Below are 23,195 nucleotides of genomic sequence, written 5' to 3' on the forward strand. Positions count from 1 at the left end.
TGGAACTGGAGCCCTGGGCTTCACAGGGGGTCCTGGCTCAGGCTGTGTGTCCTAGGGTTGCTGTTGGAAGTCCTTGACCCAGTTCCTGGAGATCGGAGAGCTGCCTGTTTGTCCTGCTGTGGGCTGTCCCCACGGGCCCAGCACGGTTCCGGCAGGGAGGGAGGCAGCGGCCATCAGTGAGCACCTGGGGAGCCGCCGCCGAAACCCACACAGGCAGCTCGGGATGGGGAGTTGGGCCGCAGCTGGAGCAGGCGGCGGGCCTGCGGGCTCGGCCCGTTGTTCCCGGCCTGCGTCCCCTGAAGCCGCCTGGCTCGCCCCCCTCTCCTGGCTTGTTCTGGGTTCAAGCCAGGTGCGTCTGCCCCTCGCACGGACGGTGGAAGGACGGTGACAAGTGCTTTGCACTTCAGACCTCAGCCCAGCCTCCTGGCGGGGTGTGAGAACAGTGTGTGTGCCCGTCTGAGCGGACCGAGTGTGGCTGCGGTGGGTTAGTTGTGTGGTTGCGGGGAGAAGGGGGTATGCCGAGCATGTGCGTCCATGCTTACGTGTCCCTGAGGTTGGGGCGGGGGTGGCGCCCAGGCCGGGCTGGCGGAGGGGCGCACGGAGACCCGGCCCCGCCCGCCCGAGGCTGCTCGCACGGCGGCCCCGCCCCCAGCTCCGCCCCGCCGGCTTCGCGGGCTGGCGAGCGAGGGAGCCGCGGGCGAGGGATCGCAGGATGAGCGATCGGGGCCCGGGCAGCCGGCAGCGGACGCGCCCCCCGAGCCCACCGGCCCGCGCTCCGCGTGCCCCACGGCCCCGCGGCCCCAAACCAGGCCGCGCTGCCCGCGCCCCCCGAGCCCGCGCCCGAGCCCTGCGGGCCATGCCCGGCCGGCCCTAAGCGCGGGCCGGGGGGGCGTCCCCTTGCGCCCGGGCCCCGCGCTGGCGCCCCCCGGGCCGCCGCCCGGCGCGGGGGCCATGGCGTTCACCTTCGCCGCGTTCTGCTACATGCTCACCCTGGTGCTGTGCGCCTCCCTCATCTTCTTTGTCATCTGGCACGTAAGGCCGGGCTGGGGCTGGGGGCGGGGTGGGGGCAGGGGCGCAGGGAATGGGAGGGGGACGGATGGATGGTCTCAGGGCCCGGAGAAACTTGGAGCCTTCTCTCCGCTATCGCCCATCAGTCGGCTGCTGTTCACCCCAAGAACACCCCCCATCATCAGCTTCCTTTCCGGGGGCCCCCCTTTCTCCGTCGCCCCCGCCTGTCTGTGGGTATGTCAGTGGGTCCCTGACCCCCCTCCCCCGACCCATGCAGCCTTGGGGTGTGAGGCGAAATTCTAGGATTCTTGCTACTTTGCCTCCTCCTGTTTCCCGCCCCCCCGCAACCATTTAGTCGCCCCCGTTGTCCAACGGGCAGTTTGTCTGTCTGATCTCCCCACCCCCTTTGTGGGTTTTTCCAGCCAGAGTGATGGAGCTGGTTGCTATGGCAACTGCATCTGTTTACAGGACCCACAGATCGCAGAGCCCATTAACCCTTTCCCGTCCCACCCCAAGCCCCCACCCCCACCCGAGACCCTGCATCGATTGGCTGTAAGCAGCCCCAGAGATCTAACCAGCTCACCTTGGGTTTCCCTGCCCCCTCCTGTCTGGGCTTCCCCCCACTAGGTTTTCTCCGCACTTCCAGCTTTCCTCCTCTTCCTGCCCCCACTTTCCCCTTTGTCTCCTGTCTCTCTGGGTCTGTCTCTCGCTCCGGCCTTGCCTCACACCTGGGTTCTTCGAAATGTCCGTTTCTCATCCCTTATGCTGATTGCCTTCCCTGAGAGAGGGTCTCTCTCCCCCACTCTCTGGGGCCTTCTCCCCTGCCTGTCTCCCTTCCATCACTGCAGAACTGTCAGTCAGCCTCCAGCTTCTTTTTTGGGACCCCTGCCCCCCTCTCTTTACTGCCCTTTCTTCTCCTCTGTCCCCTGAGGTTTCGGCCACCACCCCATCCCCTCCGCACAGCCTGTGCATCTTGGCCCTGGCCTGCTCCGCTCCGCATCCTCCGCCTGTACGTCCGGCGCACACCTCCCTGGTCATCGCTTTGTGCCCTGCCAGCCCTCTCTCTAGTCCCCCTTCCATCCTCTTCCTTCCCAGTGCCTTACCAGCTTCTCTCTGGGTCTCCCCACTTCATCACTCCTTTCTTTTCCTGGGACCTGCTGCCTGCCTGCTCCATGATCCTCCCTGGCTCTTGACCCGTCTCTCCCTCATCATCCCCTGCTGCCCCCTGCCACCTGTCTCTTTTACACCAGGATTCCATGGACTCTGACTGCGCCCCTCCTGTGTGAGGAGTGAGCCCCATAGGCACCTTCAGACACACACCCCCTCTGCGGCCTCTCTCCCCTGACTTTGCCTCTTTCTGTGGGCCTCTCGGTTGCTTTTTCTTTCCTCTGCCCGCTTCTCTGTCTTTCTCTTCCTGCATCTCCCCTGGGTCCTTCTTGATCTCCCTGAGCCTTTTGTCTCATGCCAGGGCCTTGGACTATCCTGCGGGGTGGTGGCTGGAGTCCTGAGGACTGGAAGGAATTGAGAGTCACAGTCTGGGCACACAGAGCTAACCAGCTCCTGGAAGAAAGGCTCCTGGAATTCAAAAAGCCCCTTTCTGGGCCTTTCCCCACCCAGAGGCCTCGGGGTCCCTGTGCTCCGGGGGTCCTCAGAGCAGTCCTCCATTCAGCACGCCTGTGTCCAGGCTTCTGAGAACCAGGCTCTGGGCAGTTCTGGGGAAGACTAGGATGAATAAGACTCAGGCTTTGCCCCTGTGGGGCTCCCAGGCTGGAAAAAAGAGCCCAGGCATTCTCAGAAAATATTTATTGAGTACATACTACATGTCAGGCATTGTGTTCGCTCAGCTGTTTAGCTGGGCAATCATAGCAAGTCTCTTGTCCTGCGTCCATTTCCTCATTGGTAAAGTAGGCTTGTTGTACATGAGGCCAAGTGTATGTAAGTCCAGGGCAAGGCTTGCCAAGGGGTGTGCGGGTGGGGAGAAGAGGTGTGGTTCTCAATCCAAATTGGTAAGAACTAGAACCTTCCAGGGCAGGACCCCAGATCCCACCACAGACCCTGAGCCCAGGCCCCACTGGTCGCTAGGCAACCCTGGTGGTGAGTGACGCGTGTCTGCTGTCACCATGGGGGGTTGTTTGTTCCAGGGGGCTGAGTCAGCGCCAGGCAGCCTGGGGGGTGGGAGGCGCGACACCCGCCGCCTGCTGGTGGTGCCAGCTCTGGGGCAGACAGACGGCACCCTTCCGCTCCCTGCTGGACCCCATTGCTGTGCCTAACAGGCAGGCGGCTGCCCAGAGTTGGGGGGGGAATTGGGGGAGCAGTTCCAGATGGCCCCAGCTCCCTCCAGGAAGCCCGTGTTCTCTCGCTTCGAGCCTTATGGGGTCTGGGATGCTTGGGGGTGGTGGGCCCGCTGCCTCATCCCGGAGCTGGTGCTGAGGGGAGGGGACCCCAGAAGGCTCCTCTGCCAGCCTTCCTCCCAGGCCAGCTCCCCTCAGGTCCATCTCGTCATCCTCTGAAACACCTGCTCCCTCAAGAGTTCCCATCCCAATGAAGACAGTGCCCACCACCAGATGCCCCAACATCCAAAGTCTCCTTGGGCCCCTTTGCCTCTACTTCACTGCCATTCAAGCCCTCCGGAGTCTGGCTTCTAAATAGCTCTGGAGCCCATCCACACCTCTGCATCCCCACTGCCCTCTCTTCACTCAGATCGCCATGCCTCGCCTACCCGCCCCCAGCACCCAGTCTGCACCCCAAACATCCAAAAGTCCCCTGACTGGTCTGGCTTGAGTGTAGTAAAGTGTTTACAATTTTAACTCTGGAATCCAAGTGGTTTAGAATCCTGGCTTGCCACTAACTAGCTATGTGGCCTTGGACAAGTCATTTAATCTATCTCAGTTTCCTCATCTGCAAAATGAAAGTGGTAATACAGCTCCTACATCATCAAGCTGTTGCAAGCATTAAACATAAAGCCTGTTGGTATAAAGGAAGCATCGTGTATGTCTTGGTGGGGACTGTTAGCCAATATGTACTTCCTGCTCGTTCAACCCTAGAACATCTACCTGACAGCCCTCACTCTGCTGCTTTCTACCCCTCAATGGCTCCCTCATACGTTTGTGTTCAAATATCTGGCCCTGCCTTACAAGGCCCCCACGTCTGACGCTGCTGACCACTCCAGCCCATTGTTCACCATTCCCTCTCACCTTACACTTTCACTCTAGCCCCATAGAACCTACAGCTTCCTGAATGTTCCTTGTTCTTCCAACCCTCTGCCACTGTACCTGCTGTTCCCACTGCCCTTCCCCCCATTTGTTCACCAGACAAACACCTGCTCCGAGTCCAGCCTGAACTCCCCATCCCCACCCCATGCTGGATCAGGCACCTACCCCAGGTTCTGTACTCCGCAGCCCTGATCACCCTGGAATGCGGTTCCCAGTTGTCCTTCTAAGCCTGGGGTTCCTCCCAGACAGGGACTGTGTCCCAGGCTTCTGGGGCCCAGTGTTCAGCACAGGGCCTGCAGACAAGACACTATCTCTTGGGATGTTTTGGATGGAGGTGTAGTAGACATGTTCTGAAGTGGGCATCAGCATACTAGAATTCCATCCCAAACTGTTGTGTGACCTTGGGCCAGGCCCCACCCCTCTCTGGGCCTCAGTTTCTCTACCTTTGCAGCAAGCTTCATCTGGGTCGATCCCCATCCATGTGTGAATCTCACACCAGAGACGAATGGGTGGGAGGGCCATAAGCTGTTGCCCCAACCCTGACGGGCACACGCCCCTCCCCCAGATCATAGCCTTTGACGAGCTGCGGACTGACTTCAAGAACCCCATCGACCAGGGCAACCCAGCGCGGGCAGTAAGTGATACATGTGCTGCGCCGAGGTGTGTCCGTCCGTCTGTCTTTCCATATGTCGCGGGTGGAGGGCGGCGGGGAGACGGGAAGACGGGGGTGTGTGTGTGGGGGGCGGTGGCCGTGCCCCTTCCTCTTGTCTGTCCCCGCCCCCAGCAAACACCTGGCGCGGGCTCAGGGCTCGGGTTCCTCCTGGCGGGGCAGCCGTTGCCGGGCTCTGGGCCGTTGCCGTGGAGACGCGGGTGAAGATCCCTCCATGGTGACGGTCGCTATGGGGACCGCGCGGCTGCATCCCTGCCGCGCCGCCGAAAACGCCGCAGAGCCTGCTCTGGCGCCCCCTGGTGGCCACGTGCAAGGAGTAGGGGGCGTGGGAGTGCGGCGGGGCGCATCCAGTGCCCGCTCCTTCACGTTCACTGTTGCTGTCTTTTCCTCCCCGACAGCGCGAGCGTTTAAAAAATATCGAACGCATTTGCTGCCTACTGAGGAAGGTCAGTGTCAGGGATAGGGGAGGAAGGCTCCTAGTCCAGCGCAGCCCCACTGTGACCCAGAGCCGGGCTTTCCTCCTCTGTGGTCTGTTTGATCTGCTCTGCCACGTGGGAGGGAGTGGGAGGCTAGAAGCCCTTTTAATCCCAGAGGTCATGGTGGGTGGGCACTTCCCAAGGGCCCTTGAAGCTTGGATCTGTCCTAGCACCTGGCCGCTGACCTGTCACCCTCACTCCCCAGCTGGTGGTCCCAGAATACTCCATCCACGGCCTCTTCTGTCTGATGTTTCTGTGTGCAGCTGAGTGGGTGACCCTAGGCCTCAACATCCCCCTCCTCTTCTACCACCTCTGGAGGTGAGGGCAGCCGCCACCTTTGGGAGGGTGAGATGGGGGATCCGGCAGGATGTGGGTGGGAGCCTTGACGGTGGACACTCAGACCCCTCTCCCCGCCCAGGTACTTCCACCGCCCTGCAGATGGCTCTGAGGTCATGTATGACGCTGTCTCCATCATGAATGCTGACATTCTCAACTACTGCCAGAAGGAGTCCTGGTGCAAACTCGCCTTCTACCTGCTCTCCTTCTTCTATTACCTGTACAGGTGAGGCCCTGCCCGCTGCAGTCAGAAGTCAGGGAAGGGATGTACCAGGCACCATCCCTTCAATCCCAGGGATGGTTGGGCCCCAAGTTCCTGCCCTTCGCCCTTGATAACTGGGGTGCAACAGGGTGGGTGGCCGGTAGCCGGGTGCGCTTGTGACTTGGCTCACTGCCGTGTCTTCCCACAGTATGGTTTATACGTTGGTGAGTTTCTAAGGGGGAAGCCGGCCAGGGAGTGAGCCCAGAACGGACCGGACGCCTGTGCACCCCCAGCCCTGCCCCTGGGCCGCAGAGGCCTCAGCCCTGGGGAGGGAGGGGCACTGGTGCCCCCAGCCTCCTCTCCACCCCCAAACTGCTGCTGCGGGGACTTCCCGCCTTCAGAGCCCCCTCCCCTTGGACTAGGGCTGGGCAGATCTCTCAACAGGGGCAGGAGCTCCTCTGCCAGCCTGTGGGCATGGCAGTCAGTCCTGGAAGGGGTGGGACCTTCGGCCTTGTCCGCTTCAGGGGGAATTTAGGCCCTGCCAAGGGGCAGGGCTTGACCCTGGAAGTTCTGGGCCGCCCCCTCCATCCCCCACCTTGAGGCTCCCCCTGCAGGTGGGGGGGTACCCACACCAGGAATGAGCAGGCTCAGCAGGGGGGCAGCCCCACCCCTAGTCTGCCCTCTCCCCTCCCCCAGGCTGTCTCTCCAGACCCCTTCCTGTCCCCACTTGCCCCAACCCCAGCCTACCCAGTCTCTTGGACCTATTTTCTATGTTGCCTGGAGGAGTACGGCACCCCCTCCCCGGCCATTTGTGACAAAATATGAATAAACTACTGCAAACACATGGGCCCCATTCTGCTCCTAAAAGGCTTAGAGAGGAGATGGGGGGAAAGGGGGAAGCACCCCACTAGCCTACAGACCCCTCTAGGACCGCCTCAGATGGATCGGAGGCTTTCGAGGTCTCCTTAGCAGCTGCCTGCTTCCACTTCACTTTCCCAGCCACATATAAACAACTATTTCTGTTGAAACACTTCCATCTGCCTTCCAAGGCAGTATCAAGGCCACCAACTCCAGGAAGACCTCCTTGGAGAAAAGTGGTGGTCCCTGTCCCCTGGCCAATGCAAAGACCGAGAAGTGTTAGCAAATCACCCTCACAAGCCCCAGAAACAAGGGTCAAACAGAATCAAGGAAATCGAATCTTCAATGTATGGAAAAATCAGTGCCAGCAGGGATGGGGGTCACCGGACCAGATGGAAAGTCAGCCAGTATATGATAAGGGGCTGAAAGGCTGCAGCTCCCAGTGTCAGGTAGAGCTGGAGACGTTGTCGGGGGGCCGGGCCCCCCATGCTGTCAGGTCCCAGGGCTGCTGTTCGCAAAGAGCGCACCTGGAAGAAAGGAGAGAGCTGAAGCTGGGCCGGGAGGAGGAGGCCTGTCTGCAGCTCCGACCCCAGGCAAAGAGGAGCCAGCCCCGGACTCACAATGAAGTACATGAGTGCGGACGAAGTCCAGGCCAGCGCCACGTAGTAGCCATTGCTGCCGAAGAGCAGGCCCGTGAGGACACTGAGGATCATCCTACAGGGGGCGGGGGCAGGAGGGAGGAAGAAAAGACTGGAGGCCCCTGAGGGTCCAGGCCTGAGACTGCCCCAGAGCCCAGCCTAGACCCCAGCTACCATCACTGGGGCCCTTTACCCACAATCTGCACCCCACCCCCTGCCAGGGACCTAGACTCAGAATGAATTGGGAAGGCCAGGACTCGGTCCTCGGACCTGGATCCAAGACCCCCTTCACCACCCCAGCTCACCCTTCTCCCCTGAGGTCCCGGGTGACTCTAGCACATTCCTGACCTCCTGAGCAACACTACCGGCTCCTGAGGAGGCTGCTGAGAACAGGCACTCCCTCTAACAAAGAAGAGCTGGGTGGGCAGAGGGGGTCCAGAGTCACAGTTCGAGGCTACCACTGGGCAGGCCAGGAACCCCGGGCAGCAGGCAGCCTCCCGCTCGGCCCACAGGTGCTCACCCCACATATTTGTAGCCGCTGTAGGCCAGCAGGTGGAAGGTACTCAGGTCGCTGCGCACGGTGGCCAGGTAGATGCCCAGGAGCAGGGCTAGCACTTCCATCACAACCCACACCAGCGCTGTGCTTGCACACAGGCCCAGCACCTCCGGGGAGAACCTGTGGCCATGTGGGGTGGGGTGAAGGGAGTCCCAAACCAGCCGTCCTGAGGCAGGGGTGAGACTAGGGGCATGGACGGACTTGGGAGTTGGCACAGATCCCCCAGGGAGGTGGGGAGAGGAGTCAGGAGTGGGGAAGTGGTGGGAATCGGGACGGGTTGGCACTGACCTTTTCTGAATGCCCAGTGCCATCCCAGCCAGCAGCACATAGGTGATGAAGGCCATTGCTGCCAAGAGCCAGAGAGATGCCATCAGCCTGGTTTCCTCAATCAGAGCCCCCACACCCCATCCCTAGGTATTCAGAGCCACTGACACCCCCATACTTCCTTCGCTGAATAGCCCCACATGCTTCACCTCTACCCTCAGACACCCAGTGCCCTGCTTGGGAGGCCTTTTCCTGCTGAGCCCTCCTGTTGTGTAAATGTCCTTCTCTCAGGACCACCAAGCCCTCTCCTATACTAGGAAACTCACCAAAGCTTCCTGCTGTGTCTCAGAAACTACCTCGCGTGCCAAAGTCACCTCTGCTATTTTCACAAAAGCTCAGATGGCAGCTGCCTTTTCACAGCAATTTCAACTCATCAGTCCTGTCTTATGCTCCCTGATAGCCCTAAAACTGATGTACCCACAAGAGGGCATAGTGTCTGGAGTCAAGAAACTAGTTCTACCACCTGTGAGCTGTGTGTTCTCAAAGATGCTCAAACCTCTCCAAGTCTTGGCTTCAGTGTGTAAAACGGGAATGGCAGTGCCTCTGAGAGGGAAATGGAATGAAGCGGGGAAGAGGAACTGTGGCTCTCTCAGGGCACCTGGGCTGTCTGGCTGCCCTTCTGGGAGCTGACCCGGGCATAATCCCCTCCTCCAGCATGTCCACCAGGGGCCATGCCTTGTGCAGGGCCTGGGACAGAGAGGAGTCAGAGGCGGAGTCTGCCAGCCACAGCGCAGTATGTGCGTCCTGACCCATGCCACGCAGACAGGTGGTTGTGGGAACCCAGAGGGAGTACCCACGTCCTCAGAGGAGGGGATGCTGGAGCAGGCCTTGGAGGAGGACCAGTAGCACAGTGATAACAGCTTATATTTACTGCCTGCTTCCTATGTGCCAAGTGCTGGCTAAGCACACACATCCCCTCACTGAATGCCCACCACAGTTCTCTGTGGTAGGAACTGTTTTTATTCCAGCTTCTTCAGGAGCATGAAAGGAGCCCCCTGAGGTCCCACAGCTGGAAGTTGCAGAGCCAGGTCTAAACCTTGGGCTCCAGGCTGGGGAGGGACATGGTCCAAGTCAGGTGGCAGGGAGGTCGCAAAGGGGAGTATCCTGGGAGCGCACCCAGGAAGTGGCTGGTCACCCCATTCTGTCTACCTGGCGTCTAGGGACACCACAAAAGCCACACACAAGATCACCAAGAGCAGATGCTGAACCAACACATGAGCCTGTCTCTCCTCACTGGTGCCTCAAGGCACAAGTCCCCCCCCCCCCCATCCCACAGCCCAGATCAAAGACTCACTGGGGATATAGAGATCGGGGGCGTTGAGGTCTTGCCGTGGGGGCAGAGGCACATCACGACTGTACTGCACTTCCCAGTTCTGGAGGTGGCAGCAGCGGCCAGGTGAGGAAAAGCAGACAAGAGAGCAAAGGAGGGGGCTGAGATCTGGGGGCCAGGCTCTGGGGCAGGAGGCAGGAGGCAAGGGGGCCCACCAGCTCCTCTGTTAGGCAGCTCACCTGGTGTGTGTAGGGGAAGACCAGCAGCCCTAGCTTCTTGGCCACATAGGCTGTGTCCACAGCGAAAAAATACTTGAGTTTGTTCACGGACACAAAACGGTGCAGCTAAGAGGGGAGAGAGGAAGCTGTGGACGAGCTGCACCCAGAACCTCAGGGTGCTCCTCTGTCTGCTCTTCCCTGAGGGCCGCTGTGCAGATTAGGTGGGATCCCGTGATGCCCCAGCCCTGGCCAGAAATCCTGCCACCCTTGCCCTGGGGGTGGGCCACACCTCCTTGTTCATCATGTCCTTCCCATGGGATGCGATGGAGCTGCCATAGGCCATAGCCATGTTGGCCATAGGGTCCCCAAGCAAGTGGTTGACATTGAAGGCCACGTCGGCTCCTGGGGCTGGGTAGCCCCCTGGCTGGCTGGAGTAACCACCGCTTGTGTCATCGAAGAGGGGAGGGGGATCCGGAGCTGCCCGGGCCCTGTGCTTGGAGCCTGTGGGTTTGCAGGTGACAGGAACACCAAGCATAAGCCCAAACCACCGCCCCTTCCCCAGGCTGGACAGCCCTGTATGGGTCTTGGGAGCACCAAGCAATCAGTGAGGGACACTAGCTGGATGAGGAGTAACTAATCCAGAAAGAACTACGAGGAGGGATTCTTTTCCGGAGGTGCTAAATGTGGGTAAAGAACTGAGGCAGCTCCTGGAAGTGGTTGCCCGCCTGGAGGTTCCCGGGGGCCTCCTCAAAGGAACTGATCTCTGAACTGAATCTTGGAGACTGAATTTGCTAGGTGAAGACAACTGGTAGCACATACCCGCACTGAACAAGGGTGGGAAAGGAGACGGCTGGGTAACGCGGAGGCCCTAGGCACTGGTGAGGAACCCTACCAGGGTCATGGCCGAGAAGGGAAGTTTGGGAGGCAGACCCCATTCACGCCCGAGTCGGGCACGGGAGATCCCAGCAGTACTATCATCGCCCGATCTGATCTCGGGTTTGGGCAGAGAGGGCGAAGTCCGGGACGCGTGGCCGAGCCTCACGGGGCAGGAATCCGAATGACATCCGCCGCCCTGGGCAGCAGTCACGGCTGCCCCTCTCCCTCAGGGTGAGCGGGCCGCGCCGCCGACCGTCCTCGGGCGGATCGGCCCGCGCCCCGCCCGCCCCGCGCCCCACGCACCGTGGGCTCCGTAGCCCGAGTGATAAGCCATGGCCCCGATGCTCGCTCTCTCCGAGGGCCCGCTGAGTCGCCTCGTGGTACGAATACTAGCGAGGCAGCTGCTCCGTTCCCTGGGCACCGATCGAGGTTACCGAGAAGCCCGACACGTCCCCGAACTGTCCGACGACAGCAGCCATGTCGGCGGCGTCATCCTCTGCCGCCTGCCATTGGCTCCTCCGCAGCGCTGGCTCGCCTCTCTCCTCTCCCAATTGGCTGCTGGCGCGCCCTCGCCGAAGCGGATTCGGCAGTAATCAACTTCCGGGAGGAGGGATAGGCGGAGCTAGTAGAACCTCTCTCGGATTGGATAGTGGGTTTGTTAGTTCGCGGCGGAGCAGCCAATAGATGGGCTAGAGTTATAATTATTTCCGCGCCTGCGCAATGGGGCAGTTGACGCTCGGCCTGCCACGACTACAGCAGGCGGAGGGTGGAGTCCGGGAAGGAAGTTTCACTCGCGAGGGACTGGGACGGTGGAACTGTGATCAAGCCCTGTCCCTCGGGCTTTTGCCTCTCCTTCTCAGTGTTAGCTTTCCTTCCGCGTCCTCCATTCTACTCCCAGTACTGGCTCCGAGTCCAGGAGAGGTGGAGGTGAGGGGTGCACGGGGAGGCGCTGTTGGTAGGAACTGGGGCTGAGCAGTGACCTCAGGGCCTAGCGAGCTCCGGGATTCTGACTCCTCCTCCCGCCTCCCACCCGTCCTTTCCGCGCGGGTGCTGTCCGTCGTCTGGTGCTGAAATTCCCTACCGCCACTGCTGCCATCCTGCAGACCCCAGGGGCCTGGTGCTGGGAGGGCCCGGGTTCTACACACACACATGCACATATACACACACGGGGTAGAAACACACACACCACACAGACACACACACCGATTACACAGGCCTGGGTTCTCCACACACACAAACACACACATACACACACACACCCTTTGCACCTATTGAAAACCGAGGTCCGGGTCTGAAGTCTCAGAAATTGGGTGGGTAATAGTTGGAATAGGATCCTACACTAGGCTCGTCCCATCGACTCTCCCGTGGTCCAGAAGATGTCAGTGGAGGTGTGCTGGTTCGTCTCCAGAAGCTGCAGTTGAAACTCCTGAGTCATTCTCACCCCTGCAGTCATCTCGAAGTGAGACCCCCCAAGTTTCACTCGTGACCTCAGGGACTCCTTTCTCTCATTCCCACCTTTCCTGAAGACAGTCTTCAGGGGTCTCCCTTCTCACAGACTTCCGGCCACTACTTCTCCAAAGCAAGATCAGGGCCTCTTTGACCTGCCTCTAGTTAGCTGCCCAGTGTCCAGTTACACCAGGTGGCCTTCCTGCTCTCCAAACTCAATCCATGTGGTCCAATCACAGTGCCTTTGCCCAGAAGTCCCCTCCACCTGGGGTGTCCTTACCTTCACACCCACATGCCCCAAACCTAATTATCCTTTAAGAGTCAGTTCGACGTGTGCCTCTCAGAGAGACAAAGTGAAGAGTCCTGACCTGGCTTGGAATGGATGCTGGAGGCCAGGCTCCAGGCTCCCTCTGGCTGCAGTAGTTTGCCCTGGATGTAAATTCCATGAGAATAGGACCTATGTCATTCTCCACTTCTACACTTGTCTTCACAATGCTTATGAATACTTCACAGTACTTGCATATAGAAGACACCAATAAACATGTGCACCCAATAAATAAAAAAATAAATGGATGAAATTCTGATTCAGTCCTTTCCTCTCTACCACTTCAGTTACTAACTTCATCTTTAAATGTGTAGGGGTGTTGAACAGAATGATCTTTGAATTACTGTTTGGAAAAAAAAAAAAATCACAAAACAAAATTCACCCAGCATTGCAGCTCCCTATGTCCTACCCACTGACTATCTACCTTGGGGCCTAGGCTCTGACTCAGGGTCAGATGTGAAGATCTGAGGCCCCCGAGGGTCAGGGAGCGGCACTGGGGCCACCAGTACCTGGGAGGGGGGTCCTCTCGTGCAGGACAAATCCCACGCCCCTGTTCCACATGATGAATGTGCCTTGAATCCAACACCTTCCTGTGCCCATTTCACAGGTGGGAAAACTGAGGTTGGGGTGGAGGGTGCCAACTCAAGGTCACAAAGCCTAGGGTGTCCTGGCCTCCTGCTTGCCTACTTCAAGTAGAGCCCAGCGCCTCTGTCCAGCTAATGAGGCTCACCACAGCATTCAGGTCTGTAACTGCCCCTTGTACCACCGCCACAAGCGAGGCTTCAGAGATGGGATCTGGGTGGACTTAGACCTGGGCCTACTCCTCAGAGATAGGACCCCGCGGGCACCCACCTACCCACCCTCGAGATTCTATTTACAGCGGGGGTAATTCAGGCTCCAGAAAGCAAGGACTCGTCCAAGGTCGCAAGCGCGAGTGCGGCAGGAGGGGAACCCAGGCGTCCGTCCGCCCAGCCTGGGCTTCTCGGGGGCGGGGGCAGTGCCCGCGGTGCCAGGCGCTGCCGGCGGCGCCGCGGGTGCCGTGGGGGCGGGGTCAGCGGAGGGCGGGGCGCCGGGCACCGCGGCCGCCAACGCCGCCGCCACTGCTGCCGCCGCCGCGCTCGAGCTTCGCGCACTCCCTCCGCGGCCGCTGAGCCGAGCGGACGCCCTCCGGGGCCACGCCGCAGCCCTCCGCGCTCCCCCCTATCATGCCCCGGGCCCGGGCGGGGGCCGCCCAAGCAGCCAGGACACCATGCCTGAGGACGGCGGTGGCGACAGCGGGGACGTGCCCGAGATCATTCCGGACGGCGAGCCGCTGCGGGAGGAGGTACCGGCTCCGGGTGATGGGGGGCCGGAGCTGGGGCTGCAGAGGGGAGAGGGCGACAAGAGCCGGGGCGACCCCCAAAGCGGGGGCTGCGGAGGGAAGTCCGGAGCCCCTATGGTCAATGACGTCATTGGGGTAACCTGTATCCTGCGAGGGGTCTCGGGGCCTAGGGGCCCGCGTGAGGGTCGGGGTGGGGCGGCTGGGAAGGGATATGGGGAACAACTCCCACCCCCGACGCCCCCTCGTCCAGCCTCGCCCTCCTGTGACGTCAGCACCGGGCCCCTGCGCGTCCCCATTCTGCAGCGCTGCCCCTCTTCCCTAGAGCCCCCGGGTCAGGCCCCCGGCCCGGCCCAGCTGTTCATGAGGTGCCCGGGCGGAGCCTGCAATGCAGCAGCAGTAGCAGGGACTGGGTTGGGGGGGGGGGTGGCGGGGAGCAGAGGGAAGAGGGGAGAGGAAGGGAGGTGGCCTCTGGGTACCCCTTCTCCCTCTCCCAGAGGTTAGAACCCAGGGCCCATCCTGCTGGTTGGGACCCTCAGAATGGCCCCTCCTCAGTCCTAAGGAGGATCTGCAGGGGTGTGGGGCCCAGTGTGGGGTGTCCGAGTGATAGGTGGTGAGTGGATCTATGTGTGTGTTTGGGTGAATGTAGGATGCTTGTGGGTGTGTGGATGTCAGTGGGTGCTCCCCACACCTTGAATGGGACATATGTGCCCTACAGTCAGGTGAGGGACTGGGGGCCCCGGGGCTTGGGTGAAGTGCTAATGAGTGAGTGCGTGTGAGCGCAGCCCTGATGTGGGTGGGTCTGTAGGGTGTGGGTGTCAGGTTGCAGTAGGGGTAGGGATGGGGGATGTGCACTGTGATAGGTAAGGTGTGTCCCTGGGTTTCAGTGAGTGTGTAACATGTATGTGCCTCTGTGTGTCCTGTGGTGGGTGGGCCCGGGGAGGGGGGGGAGGCAAGTGCACACGCACCTTGGCACCATGTCACCGTGGGGAAGGGGGTTGTACCCTGGGCACTGGTGAGGGGCTGGTGTGTGTCAGATAAACAGGCAGTGATCACATTCCTGGTGGGTGGATTCTTCGATGAACTTGGGGTGGGGTGGGGTGAATCCTGGGGGTGGATGAGGGTATGTGCACCTGACTGCCCCTGCGGGTTGTGGGGGGTGGCACCTGTGGTGGGCTGGGGACAGTTCCTCTCCTCTTGGGTCTCTCGGGGCCTGGTGGGACTGTGGCAGACACGGTGGCCCCTTAACCCCACCTATGCTGTTTCCTCCAGACTGTCTCTTCCTTCTTCCCCTTTTCACCCCTTCTCTCCTCCCTCTTTTCTCTCCCTGAGCATCTGGGGATAAAGTGGGGGCCAGGCTGGAAGCTCTGCCGGGGGGGTGTGCCTGAGTCCCTGGGCCAGGGAGTGGTCCCTGCTGCCCCGCAGCTGTGTCCCGCCCCCTCCCTCAGCGCAGATGGGGAGTGGAGGACGGTGCTCCATCTGCTCCCCTCCCTCCAGACTCACACCTCTCTCTCTTCCTCTTTCTCATTTACTTAAAAGCCTCTCCCAAGTCTCCTGCCATCCCTAGTTAGACCAATGGACCAGAGGGATTGCAGGGTAATGGGAATAATATTTATTCCATTGGCCAGACCCTATGCTAAGATCTTCACACATAGGATCTCCTTGACTTGTCACAACCCCAGTTGACTGTAAACAACCCCAGAATACAGATGAGGAAACTGAGGTCCAAAGAGGATGAGGGGACTAGCCAAGTCATACAGTCAGTGGTGGAGCCAGCACCCAATCCCGGGCACCTAAGGCCACCCCTAGGCTCTTGACCCTTAGGACCCCCTGCCACCCTGGCTTCCCACACCCCCAGGTCCAGGAATCAGTGCCCAGAGAGGGCAGGGATATGGCTGCAATCACACAGCAAATCGGGAGCGAAGTCAAGACCAGAAGGCAGTTTTCTCAACAGCCAGTCGTTGGGGGGCTGGGGTACCCTTCCCTCTTGTGGCAGAGATGAATCTGTTTTCTCCTGCATGGGCTGGACTGAAAGGTGACAGGGCACGGTGGAGGCCAGGCTCAGGGCACATAGTTGGAGCCCTGCGGCTCTGCTGTGAGTTGGCTAGAGGGGTGAGGCCAGGAGCGAGCTCCTCCATCCCCCAGAGCCTCAGTTTCCTCCTCTGGAAAGTGGGGAGCAAGCCCCACCCCCTTCACGGGGCTGACCCGGGCCTCCCCTCTCTCTGCCCCTTCTGCAGCAGCGGCCCCTGAAGCAGTCCCTGGGAAGCTCTCTGTGCCGCGAGTCGCACTGGAAGTGCCTGCTGCTCACCCTGCTCATCCACGCCTGCGGCGCCGTGGTGGCCTGGTGCCGTCTGGCCACGGTGCCCCGGCTGGTCCTGGGGCCGGAGGCCGCCCTGGCCCGCGGAGGCGGGGGGCCGCCGCCCACCTACCCGGCCAGCCCCTGCTCCGACGGCTACCTGTACATCCCCCTGGCTTTCGTCTCCCTCCTCTACCTCCTCTACCTGGCCGAGTGCTGGCACTGTCACGTGCGGTCCTGCCAGGCACCGCGCACCGACGCCAGCACGGTGCTCGCCCTGATCCGCCGGCTGCAGCAGGCTCCGCCCTGCGTCTGGTGGAAGGCCACCAGCTACCACTACGTGCGGCGCACCCGCCAGATCACCCGCTACCGCAACGGCGACGCCTACACCACCACGCAGGTCTACCACGAGAGGGCCGACAGCCGCACGGCGCGGGGCGAGTTCGACTACTCGGCGCACGGCGTCCGCGACGTCTCCAAGGAGCTCGTGGGCCTGGCCGACCACGCGGCCACGCGGCTGCGCTTCACCAAGTGCTTCAGCTTCGGCAGCGCCGAGGCCGAGGCCTCGTACCTCACCCAGCGGGCCCGCTTCTTCAGCGCCAACGAGGGCCTGGACGACTACCTGGAGGCCCGCGAGGGCATGCACCTGAAGGACGTGGACTTCCGAGAGTCCCTCATGGTGTTCGCCGACCCGCGCAGCCCGCCCTGGTACGCGCGCGCCTGGGTCTTCTGGCTGGTGTCGGCGGCCACGCTGTCCTGGCCGCTGCGCGTGGTGGCGGCCTATGGCACGGCCCACGTCCACTACCAGGTGGAGAAGCTCTTCGGCGCCAGCTCGCCCCCGCCCGGCGCCGTGCCCAGCGGGCCCCCGCTCTCCCGAGTGGCCACGGTGGACTTCACCGAGCTCGAGTGGCACATCTGCTCCAACCGGCAGCTGGTGCCCAGCTACTCGGAGGCCGTGGTCATGGGCGCCGGCTCGGGCGCCTACTTCCGGGGCTGCCAGCGCTGCCGCCGCTCCGTCAGCAGCAACTCGCTGCCGCCCGCCCGGCCCAGCGGGCCCCGCCTGCCTTTCAGCCGCAGCCGCCTCTCGCTGGGAGCCGGGGGTCGGGCCACGCCGGGGGTCTTCCGAAGCCTGAGCGGGGGGCCGCTGGGGCGCCGCGGGGAGGACACAGAGCCCCTGGAAAGCCCACCGTGCTATGAGGACGCCCTTTACTTCCCGGTGCTCATCGTCCACGGTGACAGCGGCTGCCAGGGGGACGGCCAGGGTGCTCTCTGAGACCCACGTGGCCCCCAGACTGGCCCTCTCCCCACCATCCCACCCCAGGGGCTTCCATGCCTGAGTGATTGCTGTCCAAAACAGGAGGGAAAACAGACCAGCACACGAGGGGTGGGGGTGGGGGTGGAGCCCTTAGACAGACTAACCGTGCCGTGACCCCTGGTCATCTGGGGGACGAAGGGACACCCCTGCAGTTGAGTCTAGGAACCGTCCCAGCATGGCTCCCCTCCACCGCCACCACCACCACCATGTCCCACCCCCTGCGATGGCAGGTGATCTAGCTCAGGGGGCCTCCCAGGCTGAGCAGGAAAGGAAGTTTCCAGAAAACCTGGGCTGGGGGAGGAGTCCTGGGGACAGCAGATGCCTGCCACAGAGGGCTGGCTGCCTGTGGACCCTTCCCAGCTCAGTGGAGGCCACGTTAGGGGCCCTCAAGCAACCCAGAAGCACAAATTGGTGGTTTGGGGCCACGCCCAGCTGGGCTGGCATCCACGAACCTGGAGAGTTGGCTATGGCAGCACCACGGCCTCAGCCCCACTCCCCTCCCAGGGTCCCCGTCCTTTCCCCCGCCAGGCCTCTGCTCAGGGCCAGCCCCTGAGCCTGCAGCGTGGCCCCTCTACCGGGAGCCTGGTTCTTGGAGCACAACCCTGTCCCACTCACCCACCCCTGTTTTCCCTCGCACACCCTTCCCCCGCACCCAGTCGCCCCTATAACCCGGGGTTCCTTCTCAGGGCCCCACCTCGAGTCCACCTTCCCTAGTCTCTGCTCCTGGCCCCTGACGTCCGTGTCCACCTCTCAACCACGCACACACCTCTCATCGCCCCCTGATTTCTCTGCTCTTCACCTTCCTGATGACCCACGGGGCTCGGGGCCGCAGGGCATCCGAGGGGCCTCAGCCCCAGCCACAGCCTCTTGGACGATGCCCTTGCTCTGCCAGGGAGGCCCCTGCTTCCTCCATCACTGGGGCCTGGCCCAGGGGACACCGTCCCTCCCCCAGGGAGGCGAGAGTAGTCCCTTCCCTTCCAACTGGGGCTTCCACCCCCTCTCAGGAGCCGGTGGGGGAGGGAGAAGGCAGAGAAGATGCAGATAAAATAAAAAGTAAGAAATGGAAGGTCTTCTCTCGTGCATTTCTGGGTGGTGGGTTCGAGGCCACCACGACAAACACGTGGGCCTGGCAGGATCTGGGGGGGGTGGTGTGCCAGGGGTGGTGGTGGCTGCAGCACCCCCAGGAGAGGGTGAGCTCCCCACCCGGGCTGGGGCCTCTGAGATTCGGGTTTGAGTTGGTCTGAGTAGCTGACTCCAATCTACTGGCATCTGGGTCATTTCCAAGGGACTATCCAAGTGGCCCCTCTTCCAGCCCAGCAGGGGTGTCCGTTCTGCTGCTGGGTGTGCTGAAGACTAAGGGAGGGGTGCTGTGCTTAGTTGCTCAGTCGTGTCCGACTCTTTGTGACCCCATGGACTATAGCCCACCAGGCTCCTCTGTCCATGGGATTCTCCAGGCAAGAATACTGCAGTGGGTTGCTATACCCTCCTCCAGGGGATCTGCCCGACTCAGGGATTGAATCGGCATCTCTTATGTCTCCTGCACTGGCAGGCAGCTTCTTTACCACTAGTGCCACTGGGAAGCCCAAGGGAGGGGTGACTGGTCTCCAGAGTGGGAAGAGAGAGGTATGGCCTGTGGCACAAACTCAGTTCTCCTAACGGCTGTTGGTGTCATGGGTCTGGGGGAATGGGCACTGAGCAGGTCAGAGGACGCAAAGCTGGAACCAGCCAGCCCCGGATCAGGGCGTAGGGTCGGAGGACAGAGCGGGTAAAGGAAGGACCTCCCTCCCTCCCTAGGGAGGTCCTTAAAGTGACATCTCCCTGTACAGCTATGCAGGATGTTTGCTGGGCAAGGGGCATGTGTGCTTGGAATCCTACCTGTGCACCACTCCTCAAGCCCTGGGAGCTGCATCCACCTGGATAAAGGGTGTATGTGCACGCTCAGTCAGTCACGTCTGACTCTTTGGCAACCCCTTGGACTGTAGTCCACCAGGCTCTTCTGTCCACAGGATTTCCCAGGCAAGAATACTGGAGTGGGTTGCCATTTCCTCCTCCAGGGGAATCTTCTCCACCCAGGGATCAAACCCATGTCTCCTGTATCTCCTGGACTGGCAGGTGGATTCTTTATCACTGAGCCACCTGGGAAGCCCGGATAAAGGACAGTCTTTTCTAGTCCATGCAAAGGCACCATGAGAGTGCTAAAGGTGGGTGGGATTCTCCCAGGCAGAGATGGGTGGAGGGTGTTCTGGACAGTGGGAGCTACCCACACAAAGGCTTAGGTACCAGGCATGAAGTAGGGGTCAAAGCAGAGCTGTGGAAGAGGTGGCTGAGGCCTTCAACATCAATGCCAAGAATTTGCCGGTAAACTGGGGCAGCCATGGAAGGTGGTCGAGCAGGAAGTGATAAGCTCAGTGCTGCACATTAGATTTTTAGCAAAAGTCCAGCTGCCTGCTGTTCACCTAGGGAGGGTGAAGTTAGAGACCAGAGCTTTTCTCATACGTCAGCCCACTGCCTCGCAGGGATTGAAGTCCATCCTTTATTCAGAAGCAACTTAGATGGAAAATTCCGTGGTCCCCAAACATTCAAGGAGGCTGCAGCAGGTTGGGAGCCAACGTGTAGCTCCAGCTCCCCCCACATGGGAAGACCCCTCTTCCATTGTCCTGCTCTAACACATCAGCCACCAACCACCAGCCCACCAGTCACTATCCATTCTCCTCCCCTCCTCAACACCAGAACCCCAGTTTTACTTTAGATGGCGATGAGCTCAGCTAAAAGGCAACATTTCCAGCCTCCCTTGCACATATGGTATGGCTGTGTGACTTAATTTTAGGGTATGAGATATAAGGAGAAGGTCTTGGAAGGAATTTCTAAAAATGTTCCTCAAAATGGAAACAATATTGGTGAAGGCTAGTTCTGTCCTCTCTGCTTCATCCTGCCTTCAGCCTGGAAGGCAGATGTGATCGTTGGAACTCCAGTAGCTACTTTGGATCAGGAGGTGACCTTGAGAATTGTAGCCATGTGCTGAGGCTAATAGAACAGCAAGATAAAAGACCCTGGGAAGACAATAATTATCTGGTTGTCCAGTGGTTAGGATTCCAAGCTTCCCTGGCTGGGGAACTAGGATCCTGCGTGCTGCATGGTGTGGCCAAAAAAACCAACCAAACAAAAAAAGACCCTGGGCTTCTGATGACATCATAGGTATGTCCATATCATCCCTGAGTTGCCTACTTCCAGACCCTCTCAGTGAAAAAGAGAAGTAAACTGTTAGTTTGTTTAAGCCACTGCTTTTTCTTGTCTCTATCATCAGCAGCTTACATTATTGTCGATCTACTGCTGCAACACAGATTACACTAAAATTTAGTGGCTTAAAACATCAATAATCAGTCTTCCCTGGTGGCTCAGCGGTAAAGAATCCATCTGCCAATGCAGGAGACGTGGGTTCGATCCCTGGTCTGAGAAGATCCCACATGCCATGGAGCAACCAAGCCCATGTGCCACAACTATTGAGCCTGTGCTCTAGAGCCCAGGAGCTGCAGCTCCTGAGCCCATGTGCTACAGCTGTTGAAGCCCGCCCAAGCCTGCGCTGTGCAACAAGAGAAGCCTGCACACGAAAAAGGAGAGTAGCCCCTGCTCACTACAGCTAGAGAAAAGCCAGCGCGGCAAGGAAGACCCAGCACAGCCAAAAATGAATAAATACATAAAATTATTTTAAAAAATCAATAATCATTACTGTCTCTCCTGATGTCTGTGGGTCACACATTCAGACACGGCACAATGAGAATGGCTTATCTTTATTCCATGACATCTAGGGCCTCTGCTGAAAGAATCAAAAGCCAGGAGTGGAATCATCTGAAAGAACGTTCACTCACGTGTCTGGCAGTTGATGCTGGCCGACGGCTTAGGCAACTAGGGCTGTTGGCTGGAACACCCAAACAGGGCATCTCCAAACTTGGGCTTCCTTATAGCTTGGTGGCTAGGGTCCAAGGACAAATTCACCAGGAGAATTTGGTGAAGGCTGTATTGCTCTTTGCCATCTCGCCTTCGAAGTCAAGTATATCACTTCTGCCCCTTTCTATCGGTTAAACCTATTTCAAAGGCCCACCCAGTTTCAAGGGGAAGGAACGTAAGACCCTCACCTCTCCGTGGAGGCTCGTCACCATCACATTGTAAGGTTAGCATGTGAGGTGGGAGATATAATCGCAGCCGTCTTCAAAAATGCAATCGGGGGACTTTCCTGGTGCTCAGGTTGCTAAGACACTGTGCTTCCAATGCAGGGGGCACAGGTACAACCCCTGGTCAGGGAGCTAGATCCCACATGCCGCGATAAAGATCCAAGATCCCATGGGCTGCAACTAAGACCAAATAAATAAATTTTTTACAAAATGGAATCAGCCAATGAGCCAAACACCATTCCTAACCAATCAATGTCTATAGACTGGTCTGCAAAATGAGCACCAACAGTTTTTTTTTTTTTTTTGCCACACCTCGAAGCTTGTGGTGTTGACCAGAGAGTGAACCCAAGGCCCCCAGCAGTGAAAGCATAGAGTCCTAACCCCTGGACTGCCAGGGAATTCCTGAACTCCAACCGTTATATAATGCTTGTTTCAGGGAGAAGGTGGTGGTATATGAGATGTGGGCCTACTAGGGGCAGAATGACATGTTTTGGTCATTTATTGGGACCCTCTGGCCTACAGTAGATTAAATACGGATGCAAACTCTGCAGTGTCTCCCATTGAGAGGTGAGATCTATTTCCTTGCTCTTTAGATCTGGGCTGGCCTATGACTTGCCTTGACCAATAGATTGTGGCAGAAGTCGGGCTGTGCCACTTTGGAGGCCGGGCTGCTAGAGGGCTTGCAGCTTCCACCTACACTTTCCTGGAGCCCGGAGACCACCATGCAGTGAAGCTGCCCAGCCTGACCTCCTAAGAGGTGAGCGGTCACACACCCCCGCCAGGTCACACACCCCCGCCAAGGGCCAGCATCAGCTTCCAGATACAGGAGTGAGGCCGTTTCAGACAGGTCAGCCCCAGTGGAGCTACAGAGGACTGTAGCCCCAAGAATGTCCTCCAGGTGGGACTAGCAGATGAACCAGTGAGCTGATCCCAGCGCACACTGTTGACCTACAGACTGGTGAGAAATAAGGAATCCTTGTTTCAAGCCACTACGTTCTGGAGTGGTTTGTTACCTGCAGTGGATAACTGATACAGGCTCTGAACCCAGGTCCATCTCTTTCTTTCTTTCTTTCTAGCTTTTGGTCACACCATGAAAGATCTTAATTCTCCAACTAGGGATCGAACCTGTGCCCCCTTGCAGTGAAAGCTCAGAGTCTTAACCCCTGGACCCCAGGGAAATCCCCACGTCCACCTCCTACTGGAGAGTCACTGGAAAGCTCCCCTCTACTGGTCTGGTGTGTTTTGTTCATGTGTTTGGACTTTGTGAGAGCCAACAGTGAACCAGGAATGCTCCATTCTAAACCATTCTCAAAAGGAGAATAATGGCAGAGGAAGGGGACCAGAGCTTTGTCCCTAAATCCCAGAAGCCTTTGTCTCTCTGTTCTATGATGGAGAGAGAGAGAGACAGCAGTGCCACACAGAGGGTGCCTGAGGGACTTCCCTGGTGGTCCAGTGGCTAAGACTCTGTGCTCCCAATGCAGGGGGCCCAGGTTCGATCCCTGGTTGGGCAACTAATTGCAACAAAGGTCCTGTGTGCCACAGCTAAGACCCAGCACAGCCAAATAAACTTTAAAAAAATAAATATTAAAAAAAAGAAAGAGGATGTCTGATCTTCACCCCCTCCAGCCCTGCTCCTCTCTATCTTTTCCATCTCAGGAAATAGAGTCAGCACTCTTGCTTAA

The 23,195-nt window shown here is 59.4% G+C and overlaps 3 protein-coding genes across 4 annotated transcripts; 2 read left to right on the forward strand and 1 right to left on the reverse strand.

The window, feature by feature from the left end:
* The first annotated feature begins 208 nt into the window (after nucleotides 1-208).
* CNIH2 (cornichon family AMPA receptor auxiliary protein 2) lies at nucleotides 209-6,748 on the forward strand. Of its 2 annotated transcripts, none has more exons than XM_061407043.1 (6): nucleotides 209-349; nucleotides 4,786-4,854; nucleotides 5,289-5,336; nucleotides 5,572-5,684; nucleotides 5,785-5,928; nucleotides 6,113-6,748. In XM_061407043.1, the coding sequence occupies exons 1-6, from the start codon at nucleotides 224-226 to the stop codon at nucleotides 6,138-6,140; spliced, it is 528 nt and encodes a 175-aa protein (XP_061263027.1). In that variant the 5' UTR covers nucleotides 209-223; the 3' UTR covers nucleotides 6,141-6,748. The 2 variants fall into 2 exon arrangements, with proteins under 2 accessions (XP_061263027.1, XP_061263029.1); XM_061407045.1 differs by lacking the exon at nucleotides 209-349 and adding an exon at nucleotides 876-1,032.
* Nucleotides 6,749-7,087: 339 nt separating this feature from the next.
* Nucleotides 7,088-11,230, reverse strand: YIF1A (Yip1 interacting factor homolog A, membrane trafficking protein). Its single transcript, XM_061407041.1, has 8 exons — nucleotides 10,948-11,230; nucleotides 10,058-10,269; nucleotides 9,790-9,894; nucleotides 9,575-9,653; nucleotides 8,245-8,302; nucleotides 7,921-8,076; nucleotides 7,383-7,476; nucleotides 7,088-7,289 (listed from the first exon to the last, which is right to left on the reverse strand). Exons 1-8 carry the CDS (start codon nucleotides 10,976-10,978, stop codon nucleotides 7,143-7,145), a joined length of 882 nt encoding a protein of 293 aa, XP_061263025.1. The 5' UTR covers nucleotides 10,979-11,230; the 3' UTR covers nucleotides 7,088-7,142.
* A 2,256-nt stretch (nucleotides 11,231-13,486) lies between these two features.
* Nucleotides 13,487-18,410, forward strand: TMEM151A (transmembrane protein 151A). The gene is made up of 2 exons (XM_061407040.1): nucleotides 13,487-13,739; nucleotides 15,971-18,410. The coding sequence occupies exons 1-2, from the start codon at nucleotides 13,665-13,667 to the stop codon at nucleotides 17,300-17,302; spliced, it is 1,407 nt and encodes a 468-aa protein (XP_061263024.1). The 5' UTR covers nucleotides 13,487-13,664; the 3' UTR covers nucleotides 17,303-18,410.
* Nucleotides 18,411-23,195: the final 4,785 nt, after the last annotated feature.

Source organism: Bos javanicus, chromosome 29, assembly GCF_032452875.1.
Source record: "Bos javanicus breed banteng chromosome 29, ARS-OSU_banteng_1.0, whole genome shotgun sequence".
In the NCBI taxonomy this organism is placed as follows: domain Eukaryota; kingdom Metazoa; phylum Chordata; class Mammalia; order Artiodactyla; family Bovidae; genus Bos; species Bos javanicus.

Coding starts and splice junctions, on each gene's coding strand:
- YIF1A (XM_061407041.1), bottom strand. CDS start 10,978: ATGGCTTATCACTCGGGCTACGGAGCCCACG. Junction 10,270..10,947: donor CTCGGGCTACGGAGCCCACG/GTGCGTGGGGCG, acceptor GCAAACCCACAG/GCTCCAAGCACAGGGCCCGG. Junction 8,077..8,244: donor GCACTGGGCATTCAGAAAAG/GTCAGTGCCAAC, acceptor ACATGGCCACAG/GTTCTCCCCGGAGGTGCTGG.
- TMEM151A (XM_061407040.1), top strand. CDS start 13,665: ATGCCTGAGGACGGCGGTGGCGACAGCGGGGACGTGCCCGAGATCATT. Junction 13,740..15,970: donor GCGAGCCGCTGCGGGAGGAG/GTACCGGCTCCG, acceptor CCCCTTCTGCAG/CAGCGGCCCCTGAAGCAGTC.
- CNIH2 (XM_061407043.1), top strand. CDS start 224: ATGGGGAGTTGGGCCGCAGCTGGAGCAGGCGGCGGGCCTGCGGGCTCG. Junction 350..4,785: donor TTGTTCTGGGTTCAAGCCAG/GTGCGTCTGCCC, acceptor CCCCTCCCCCAG/ATCATAGCCTTTGACGAGCT. Junction 4,855..5,288: donor AGGGCAACCCAGCGCGGGCA/GTAAGTGATACA, acceptor CCTCCCCGACAG/CGCGAGCGTTTAAAAAATAT.